At 40.0% G+C, this 11,299-nt stretch overlaps 1 protein-coding gene across 1 annotated transcript; it reads left to right on the forward strand.

Annotated features, from left to right (window-relative positions):
• The first annotated feature begins 1,899 nt into the window (after positions 1–1,899).
• LOC127792688 (laccase-12-like) lies at positions 1,900–4,595 on the forward strand. Its single transcript, XM_052323310.1, has 5 exons — positions 1,900–2,169; positions 2,273–2,424; positions 2,521–2,894; positions 3,026–3,988; positions 4,124–4,595. The coding sequence occupies exons 1-5, from the start codon at positions 2,068–2,070 to the stop codon at positions 4,252–4,254; spliced, it is 1,722 nt and encodes a 573-aa protein (XP_052179270.1). The 5' UTR covers positions 1,900–2,067; the 3' UTR covers positions 4,255–4,595.
• Positions 4,596–11,299: the final 6,704 nt, after the last annotated feature.

Below are 11,299 nucleotides of genomic sequence, written 5' to 3' on the forward strand. Positions count from 1 at the left end.
CCTAAAAACAAGCAAATTGGTAAGTGGTGTGGTTTAAAATGTTTACAAATTACAATTAATGGTTTGATGCACCGGCAACCGTTATTCCACGAATCAAACATAGGATTAATAGGGATACCCAACCAACAAAAAATAAATAAATTAATTAAACGGTTAATCTTTGAATGTGATTGGTATGTGGTTGGATTTGTTGTATGGTCGAACCCAACTGCCTAAGGCATACCTAGTTAATCATAAGATACAACTAATTAATTGGGATAGTGTTTCAATTAAGTATATCTAACAAGGCTTTGCTTAAACCACTTTGCAACGCTAACTATTATATTATATATGTATTTAGGACACCTAATAAGTAAAAAGGGCTTTCTAAACATCATGCAATTGGATTTGATCATGAGTTTTAGTCAGCAACCACTTTTTCAAACATTATATTTGTTAACATCGGTAAAGAAATTATCTATATGTTGGGTTTTGACAATTCACCACCCCTTAACCTTGGCATCATAATTTTATAGCTTAGCATGCGACAAGGAAAGCATTAATTATGGCAATAACATGATTTTACTCTTCCCTTAAATAGAAGAACTATATATGATATGACAGCCACTCTCTTGTAAGGGGTAATGATATAGTTAGTGAAATAAGACTGTCATTTGGAGAATTAGGACCAACAGTTATTTTGACTTTTTAACATTAATATCTAAACACACCAAGAGTTCTATTTGTTTATCAAACTCAATAACAAGACATGGCTTAAAAATTAATGTCTCTTTATTGAGCCGATTAAACAAATGGGAATCTCTTTTTTTCTTTTTAAATATTATTTTTCTGAAATTATAATCTACTTTCATGGGGGGTATTTTCATTGTTAATGCATGAATGCAAATGGGCCCTCATTTACTTTTTTCATGAAAAATTTAATCGGTTGGTAAAAGAGTATTCTAAGAAAGAAGGCAAGGACTGCCATCACTACAACCTACTCTTAGTTGTTAAAGTCCTTGGGATTTGGTTTGGGTGGTGATGTTGAAGAGCTTAATTAATAGTCAAGTCCTCACCTATCCACAAAGAAATTAGTACAAATGGGATTGTATAAAGAAATTCCTTTAATTTCCCCCCTCATTTGATATTTATTCTTGGCAAAACCCTCGGCTACAAAACCTCCACCTCCCATCTTTGTGTGTGTTTCACTAGATTTGATAATTTTAGCATGACAATTATATTTATACAAAATTTCTATTATACAAATGTCGCTAGCTATAATAGTCTTTTAAAATTTTGAATTATTTTGATGAATATGTCTTAGGATACTATTATTAAATGTTTATTTTTTATTTTTACTTACAACAATAAAGGTGAGGTTGGGTGACCATGACCCCATTAATCTTTAAACTTGACTAAGCATTAGAAAGATCACACGACACTTTTAAGAGTATTTGAGAGTTGCCGGAATTAGAACTTGAGATCCCCATTTTATTAGTGCTTAATACTTATCACTTAGCTTATAGTCAGAATAAAAAAGAAAAATTATTTGTATATATATGTAATAATTTATGTTGTATGATAAAGGTTGCTCCACCAGAATAACAGAAGTTGGTGTTGTGGGTTCCCATGTAAACGATGTGTGTATTTACCTAGAGAGGCAAGAAATGGGATTTGACTATCACTTTGTTTGATTTGAACATATACATGACAAGATTAATTGGTATTCATTCGTTGCTAACTGAAAGCTAAGTTGGGCCAAAGCTATTCTCTATATTAGAAAATGACACTTCGATAGAAATTCAACTCCCTATTGCCATTCGCTTGTGAGACAAGCATCCCATCTAGCAATTTCTGACTCCCCATGGTTTAATTAGTGGGTGCGCCAACTCCCCTGCCTTGATGAACCCTGCCATTTCACATCTTCATGCTGAATCATAACCTAATCTGCCAACCTCAAACAACCCCCCGTCTCTCTCTCTCTCTCTCTCTCTCCCCCTATATATATCCATAGAATGAACCCATTATCTTCATCGATCAAGCTCAAAACAAATTAGCATATTCCCATTCAGGCCAAGAAGAGAAGGGATGGAAACCTTGGTCAAACTGCTCCTTGGCCTTGTTTTGCTTCTCTTGGCAAATGCAGTTCCCTTGCTAGCCAGTCCCAAAGCTCACCACCATGATTTTGTTGTATGTCTTCTACTTTCCATTTCCCTTGTTTTTTTTTTTTTATTTAATCCGAACTGCAACTGATAATTAATCAATGCTTGCATATGTGCGTGTGGAACTGCAGGTTCAGGCAGCAAAAGTGAAGAGGCTGTGCAAAACCCACAACTCCATCACGGTGAACGGTCAGTATCCAGGGCCGACATTGGAAATCAACAACGGAGACACCCTGGTGGTCAAAGTCACTAACCGGGCCCGTTACAATGTCACCGTTCATTGGTAATAACACAATTAGAAAACAATAAGCTTTCTTCTTCTTTCTGCATCTTGTAATGCCACTAATTCATTAATTAACCATGTATATTTATTCTATAGGCATGGAGTGAGGCAGATGAGAACTGGCTGGGCTGACGGGCCGGAATTCATAACGCAGTGCCCCATTAGGCCAGGAGAGAGCTATACTTACAGGTTTACGATTCAAGGCCAGGAGGGGACCTTGTGGTGGCATGCCCACAGTTCATGGCTAAGAGCCACTGTCTATGGAGCTCTCATTGTTCACCCCAGAGAAGGCTCTTCCTTTCCATTCCCCAAGCCCAATCGGGAGTCTATCCTTATGTTGGGTGAATGGTGGGATGCAAATCCCATTGATGTTGTTAGAGAAGCCCTCCGAACTGGGGCTGCTCCAAATGTTTCGGACGCCTATACCATCAATGGCCAACCCGGCGATTTCTACAAATGTTCCAGCAAAGGTTCGCGACATTCATTCTTTGCTGTCTCTCCATTCTAGTGATATATAGGTGCTAGGGCTAGTGAGCGTCAATTGCTCTTCCACTAAATTTCAACTGCAGCGTTTTAATTATGAGTTCTAATCGCGCTGCAGGTACAGTAATAGTTCCTGTAGACTCTGGGGAGACCAACCTCCTCCGAATAGTAAACGCCGCGCTGAATCAACAGCTCTTCTTCAGCGTCGCCAACCACAAGCTCACAATCGTCGGAGCCGATGCTTCCTATCTCAGACCCTTCACCACCTCAATCATCATGCTGGGGCCCGGCCAAACCACTGACGTACTCATCACCACCGATCAGCCCGCGGCTCGGTATTACATTGCGGCGCGCGCCTACGCCAGCGCCCAAGGCGCGCCATTCGACAACACGACCACCACGGCCATTCTTGAATACAAGAAAGCGGCTTGCCCTGCAAAGGCCAAGTGCTCTTCACCCAAGCCCGTCGCCGCAACCTTGCCGGTCTTTAACGACACGGCCACCGCCACGGCTTTCACCACCCGGCTTAGAAGCCGCGAGCGAGCCGAAGTGCCAACCGACATTGATGAAAACCTCTTCTTCACAGTCGGCTTGGGTCTCAACCGGTGCCCGCCGGGCGTCAGGGCGCGTAACTGTCAAGGGCCCAATGGCACCCGCTTTGCGGCCAGCATGAACAACGTCTCCTTCGTGCTTCCGAAAAACTTCTCCATCCTGCAAGCGTACCGGCAAGGCGTCCCAGGAGTTTTCACACCCAATTTTCCGGGCACTCCGCTGGTAAAATTTGACTACACCGGAAATGTGAGCCGGGCTCTGTGGCAGCCGGTCCCCGGAACTGAGATTTACAAGCTTAAGTACGGCGCTAGAGTGCAGCTTGTTTTACAGGGAACTAGCATATTCACGGCAGAGAACCACCCAATCCATCTTCATGGCTACGACTTCTACATCATCGCAGAGGGATTTGGAAACTTCAACAGCAAGACTGACACTGCCAAATTTAACCTCGTTGACCCCCCATTGAGGAACACAGCTAGTGTGCCTGTTGGTGGATGGGCAGTCATTAGATTCGTGGCTGATAATCCAGGTATGTACCTATAAATGGTAATGGAATCATCATCATCATCATCTTCATCATCATCATCATATATATAAGAAATACGCTGATTCATTCATTGTTTGTTCCTCTCAATATATATTTGACATTCTTAATTAAAAACAGGAGCTTGGATTATGCATTGTCACTTGGATGTTCACCTAACCTGGGGATTGGGCATGGTGTTTGTGGTGGAAGATGGAATCGGCGCGAGTCAATCAATAGAGCCTCCTCCAGCAGATCTGCCTGCATGTTAATTACTTGACATCCAAATTAAGAAAAGTGCTGCTCCAAGAAACGAGATTACTCACTTAGTTTGATGCATAATCATTTATTTTGTGTTGTTAGCATAAGAGGTCAAATTCAGTGTTTTTGGCTCCCACATTGGGACTAGCAGTTCTATGTTCTTTTTGATAGACCAAACTGCGTCTGGATCGGTCAACAGCATCTCATCTCATGAGTGTCATCCCGCTTAGAAAACGAGGTGCCTAAATGTTTGTTGCCTATATGTCTATTCTTATTTTTCGAGAGCCAATGAAAGAAATGGTTGGTTCTCTATTTGGAATAAATCTCATAGCTTTTGGTTTCTTTTTCATCATATTCTTGATATCGATCTCATGGCACCTTGAAAAGATAATCACTTAAAACACTCTAAATTTTCATTTATAATAACAAATAAAATACTAAAGTCAATGATAATCATATAAACTTACCTCTTTAATCTGAGCATCTTCTTAATTTTAAAATTTTCTCAACCAGTTATTTAACTTTTCAAAATTGGTCACCACATTATTTGAAGGAACAAAATTTAAAGGCATCATGACTAATTAATTAAAAAAAAAAAAAAAGAATGAACAGATAACACTTGCAAATGTTTCACAAAATCTGAACATTATCATGAAAGCTTTCGTAAATTCAAGTAAGCGGCTTAGTTTTCAAACACAAGCTTCCAAAATTAACAGAAGATTACACCATGCAAGGCGCGGAGCAAAAGTCAAATATATATGTTTCAATTGCAAAATGATGGCCACCATGTGATGCAATTGATAGGTTTGGAAATATAAAGTCATCCTAATAATCATTTATTATTGAAAGTTGGACTTCTGCTTGGAATAAAAAATGATACATGTCATTTTAGTAAAAATTTTGATTGAATTTTTCGTTTCATAATTAATTTTTACCTAAATTAAATTAATGTGCCTAAGACATCATTGGTCAAGCTTTCCAGTCAAACAAAAGCGTATCATCTCATACTATACTGTAATGTTATTTGGATGGAGTATTTAAATAACATTACTGCATAGTATATATACTAGAATAAGATAAGTATGTACACAAGGGACAAAATTCGATTTTGGGGCCTTTCTGTAGTACCTGTTGGGTACGTACCTACATTGGGTGTCATTAAATTTCTATTGATTAATCATATAATCATCAAATTATTTTAATATTAACTTATTTAACTGATTAACTTGAATAATGTCATCTAAATTTAAAATAAAAACTAAATTTTAATGATTATAACGTTCGAACTTAGCATAGAGTTTTTCATTTGATATGGCTTTAGTTTCTTAAGTATGGCCTCCAACTTTGCCCTTCTCGCCATTTGGCCTCCTTAACTTTAGAATAGACCTTTCATGTCTTTGAAATCTTAAATTTGGAACAAGCACACATCTCACTTTGTAATTTTAGACCAATCATGAACCTCTTGTTCCTATTAGCATTGTGCGTGAAATCACTTGCAGTTGTGGAGTGTGATAGGTCAACCGGAAGCTCCAACAACTAAATTTTAGGGTTAAACATTGAGTTATTCATCTTTTACATACTGCCATCGATGACTGATTGACAAGGAGCAAAATGAAGATGACCAACTCACCTTCGACCGATCATTTGATCACCGATTGACCCACCGCTAGCCTCCCTTACGCCGATCGACCGACCGATGACCTCCATTGCGACAATCATGTTGCTTCATCTTCCTCATGCCGATGAATTGACTAACTTGTCGCTTGGTATGTCAAGATTTGCATCTCCAACTGACTGCTCGCCTCCTTCACTGCCAACTCATTGCCGGCATCCCTCACACCGACAAATCGACTGACTTGTCTTGTGGCCTTCCTCGTTGCTGATTGTCATGTCGCTTCTGTTGCCACCGACTGTCATGTCGTCTTCCTCATTGTCAATCGATTGTGATCCTTGATCGGGGCTGTCGAACACCGATAGATTAGATGAATGATGATTCGGATTTACAATAGGGGTGCAACCCAAAGTCGTCTCCCAACGAACCTCAAACGGATCTGTCAAAACAAGGCTAAACGGGGGGGAAAGTTTTGATGAAAAACAGAAAACAAACTAAGCAAGAACACAATAAATCAAGATGCAATCAGTTGCAAACCAACCTTCTATCCCAGTTTTCATCGCCTTCTCAATAAACAAATTGTTTAGTTCTAATCCTCAAATCGAAAATCAGAAAAATCCTTTAACAACCGCCAAAGATTGGAAAGAAAACCAATAAAAAGATTTCAGAAACCTCTTAGTTCAATCTATCAGTTTTGATTCCCCTTATTGCACAGATTCGAGACTGATTGAAATACCATCCAAACAGGTTGTTCTTGCTTCTAGTTAAAGCCTCAACCGAGCACAAAAACCTTGGATTCTCAAACAAAGACAATGCATGCATTCATCCAACCGGTATCAACACATACACAGATTTAAGAGAGAACAGAAACAAGAGAACAATAAAGTTAAAACTAAAAAATAGATTTCCATTAAAACCAAAGACTCAAACCGGGAACAAGGATGGTATTGCAACTGATTACAGAATCCTTAGCCTTCCATCTTGACAAGAACAATGGAGAGAAGGAAAGGTGGCTACTGTTCACGCCCTTCAAAAGAATACTCTCCTTTTTAATGGCCTCTTAAGGTGCTTAAGTAGAGCTTAAGGAGGAAACCCTAGGTTACTGCAACTTCACAGCCGATTTCGGATAGGTTATCGTGCGTTATGGGCTTCATCCTCTTCATAATAATTGTAGATAAGGAAGATTAGATGAATTTGGGCTTTTGAATCACTTGATTTGGATATCGGACGCCCAAGATATGGCCTTTTAAAGAATTAGCATCTGTGCAGCTTTCCTAATTTGACCCAACTTCCTAGCCCCGACTTTGAAGTGCTGTTTGAAGGCCCAAACGAACTCTGATTTGAACAAACCATACCATTCCAGAAAGCCCAAGAAGTACTCTACAGTGTCTCTGAAGACATCATCTTCATTATGGAATTTTATCTTGGCCAAAATACTGAAGGAAGTGCAGGAGGTTAAATCTGCTAAAATTGCCTTTACTTCTCTATCTCCAATTTCCAAGATATCTCATTGCCATCAAGACGTCTCATGCCCCATCTCATGCTCCCATAGCCCTAAACCTGGAAAAATAAAGTAAAATAGTGTGAAGCCCAATTCCTATAAAATAAAATGAAATAAAGTCCAGATGAATAAAATGACACAACTAATGTGCAAAAAGACTAAATATGAGGGCTAAATAATATGAAAATATGTGCTCTATCAAATTCCCCCACACTTGGACTTTTGCACTCCTGGGCAAAACACTAAACACTAACATACATTCACTCTTTCAAACAAAAAGGATGCAAAGACTGCAAAATGAGAGACATGACAAGTTTTATAGGAATTCAACACTTCAAAGATCATCTTTCTTACACTTCCCAAACAAACAAGTAGCATGGCAATTTTACTTGGCAAGGCGAGTCAAAATAAGCAGACCCTCATGGAATAAGAACATGCTTTCAAGTTCCTCAAATGCTATGTCCAACTCCACCCAATCATAATTCCACTACCAGAAATGCTCATCTTCTAAATCTCCACTCTCAGTGCTTTATGCATGCAAATCAAAAGGACTTTTATTCATGGCTCAAACATGGTAAGGTGAAAGGGATAGGAAGATAACAATGAAAAGTAAACTTTAGGAGGAAAGAAAACATTCAAGACAATCCCAAGATCAATGAAGAACTATTAAGCAAGCAGAAAATAGACACAATTTTATTTTTTTTTGAAAGGTGGGTGCGTTTTACGCTCCATCTCATCTTGGCGAGTGCGTTTTACGCTCCATCTCACCTTGGCCTTTGGGCTTTCTATCTATTTTTCTTTTTGATTCCAAAGGACTTGCTTAAATTTTTTTTTTTTTTTTAATCAAGGGATGCAATGAATGTTCTTCAACCTAAAGAAGGGAAAATATCACTTTTTTTTTGGTATGACGAGTAAAATGAAAGAATGCCTTAATCATCTTTTCACATGCATGAGCATTGATAGCTTCAATAAAGATTCAAAAGAAACTCTGGAGTGATACCCATAATTAGTGGATGCAGGCATAGCATAAGAAAGGACAAGAACATGCACAAATATCCCCACAAAGGCTACCTCAATCAACTCACCAAGCCAAACTCATTTCCAATTTACTTGAAAGCCCAAAAAGATAAGATCAACTTTCTAATCATGCTAAATTCTTTCAAACTCAATTTGCCTCATTTTGCAATTTTTTATTATTATTATTATTATTTTTTTATAAATTCAATTTATAAATTCAATTTTCTAAAACTCCTCCCCCCACACTTAAACATTACATTGTCCTCAATGTAAGCATGCAGCAAGAATCAGGTATAGGACAAGTAAAGAATATAAAAAAAAATAAGGAGAGAGGAACAGCCTGATTTTGTCAATTGTAGGCGGCGTTGTGGAGATGCAGCTCCTCCATAGTATGCTCCTGAAAGCTCTCGTAGAATGGCTTAAGCCGCTGCCCGTTGACTGTGAATCGCCTTGCAGTTGACTCATCCATAAGCTCAACTGCACCATAAGGAAAAACATGAGTAACCACAAAAGGACCAATCCAACGAGAACGCAACTTACCTGGAATTAGTTTTAGACGGGAGTTGTATAGGAGGACTTTCTGGCCAACTTCGAACTCTTTCTTGTTGATGAATTTGTCATGAGCAGCCTTAGTTTTTTCCTTGTAAATTCTGGAGTTCTCGTATGCTTCCAATCTCAATTCCTCAAGCTCTTGCAATTGAAGCTTTCGTTGGGAACCAGCCTTTGTCATATCCATGTTGCATTGCTTTACCGCCCAATAGGCCTTATGGTCGATCTCTACCGGCAGATGACATGCTTTTCCAAAGACCAGTCAATATGGGGACATGCCAATAGGAGTCTTGTAGGCCGTGCGGGAGGCCCAAAGTGCATCTTCCAACCTTTTGCTCCAGTCTTTCCTGTTGGGCTGGACTGTCTTCTCTAGAATATGCTTGATCTCTCTGTTTGAAACCTCAGTCTTCCCATTGGTCTGTGGATGGTAGGGCATCGCCACTTTATGTAAAACTCCATACTTTCGGAGCATGGATTGCATCGTTCTGCTACAGAAGTGGGATCTTTGATCACTGATGATGGCCTTGGGAATGCCAAACCTGTAGAAAATATGAGATCTAACAAAATCTGCAACCACAGAAGAATCATCAGTCCTGGTGGCTTTAGCTTCCACCCATTTCGAAACATAATCCACAGCCAAAAGAATGTACACAAAACCAAAGGAAACAGGAAAAGGACCCATGAAATCAATGCCCCAAACATCAAAGATCTCACAAAATAGTAAGGGTTGCTGAGGCATTTCATTCCTACGTGATATTGATCCTGTGTGCTGGCAACGTGTGCAATTCTTACAAAATGTATGAGCATCTCAAAAAAGGGATGGCCAATATAAACCTGAGTCTAAGACCTTTCTAGCTGTGCGTTGAGGACCAAAGTGACCACCACATGCAAGTGAATGACAGAAATGCAAGACTGAAGCAAACTCAATATCGAGCACACATCTCCTAAGGACTTGGTCACTACACATGCGCCATAGATATGGATCATCCCATACATAGTACTTGGCCTAACTTTTAAATTTACTTAGCTGATCTCTCTTAAGATGGGCAGGGATATCAGATGCAGTTAGAAAATTAACAATGTCAGCATACCAGGGCTTAGTACCATGCAAGTGATAGAGTAACTCATCTGGGAAGTCATCATTGATAGGCTGACAGTCCATGGTAGTGGCATCTGAAGAGGAAGGAAGCCTGCTCAAATGATCAGCCACAAGATTCTCAGCTCCACTCTTATCTTTGATCTCAACATTGAACTCTTGAAGCAGGAGCATCCACCGTATCAACCTGGGTTTGGCATCGTGCTTCTTCAAGAGATATTTCAAAGCTGCATGATCAGAAAACACGACAACATTAGAACCCAGGAGATAAGAGCGAAATTTATCTAAAGCAAACACAATGGCAAGAAGCTCCTTTTCAATAGTGGTGTAGTTTGCTTGGGCGTTGTCCAGAGTGCGCGAGGCATAAGCAATGACGTGTGACTTCTTCTCCACTCGTTGTGAAAGGACGGCACCAGCTGCATAATTGGAAGCATCACACATGAGCTCGAATGGCAAGTCCCAGTTGGGTGGCTGGATGATGGGTGGAGAAGTCAAGCGCCTCTTGAGCTCCTCAAAGGCCATCTTGCAAGACTCATCAAATTTGAATTCCACATCCTTCTGAAGCAGGTTAGACATTGGAAGGGCAATCTTGCTGAAGTCTTGGATGAATCTCCTGTAGAATCCTACACGTCCAAGGAAAGAACGTACCTCCCGCACAGACGCGGGGTAAGGCAAAGAAGAAATGATATCGACCTTGGACTTATCAACCTCTATACCCCTCTTGGACACAACATGACCCAAAACAATCCCCTGCTCAACCATGAAATGACATTTTTCAAAATTTAGGACAAGATTCTTCTCAACACATCTCTCTAGGACTCTACCCAAACTGATTAGACACTCATCAAAGGAGGTCCCATAAATAGAAAAATCATCCATGAAAACTTCCATGCAATGCTCAAGTAAATCTAAAAATATACTCACCATGCATCGCTGGAACGTACCTGGGGCATTACATAGACCAAATGGCATCCTCCGGTATGCAAAAGTGCCAAAGGGGCAGGTGAAGGTGGTCTTCTCCTGATCCTCCGGTGCTATGAAAATCTGAAAATAACCAGAAAAACCATCAAGAAAGCAGTAATGGGACTTTCCAGCTAACCTCTCTAGCATCTGATCAATGAATGGGAGTGGGAAATGATCCTTCCTGGTAGCTTGGTTGAGCCTCCTATAGTCAATGCAGACTCTCCAGCTATTCTGCACTCGCATGGGCACTAGCTCATTCCTCTCATTGGCTACCACTGTGAATCCTGTCTTCTTCGGAACTACCTACACTGGACTCAC

The sequence above is a fragment of the Diospyros lotus genome, chromosome 15 (genome assembly GCF_014633365.1).
Source record: "Diospyros lotus cultivar Yz01 chromosome 15, ASM1463336v1, whole genome shotgun sequence".
Taxonomy (NCBI): Eukaryota; Viridiplantae; Streptophyta; class Magnoliopsida; order Ericales; family Ebenaceae; genus Diospyros; species Diospyros lotus.

Bases quoted from the DNA above. Each gene is read 5' to 3' on its own strand.
- LOC127792688 (XM_052323310.1), top strand. From the start codon at position 2,068: ATGGAAACCTTGGTCAAACTGCTCCTTGGCCTTGTTTTGCTTCTCTTG. The intron at 2,170-2,272 runs GTATGTCTTCTA...GTGGAACTGCAG, and splicing joins CTCACCACCATGATTTTGTT to GTTCAGGCAGCAAAAGTGAA. The intron at 3,989-4,123 runs GTATGTACCTAT...AATTAAAAACAG, and splicing joins ATTCGTGGCTGATAATCCAG to GAGCTTGGATTATGCATTGT.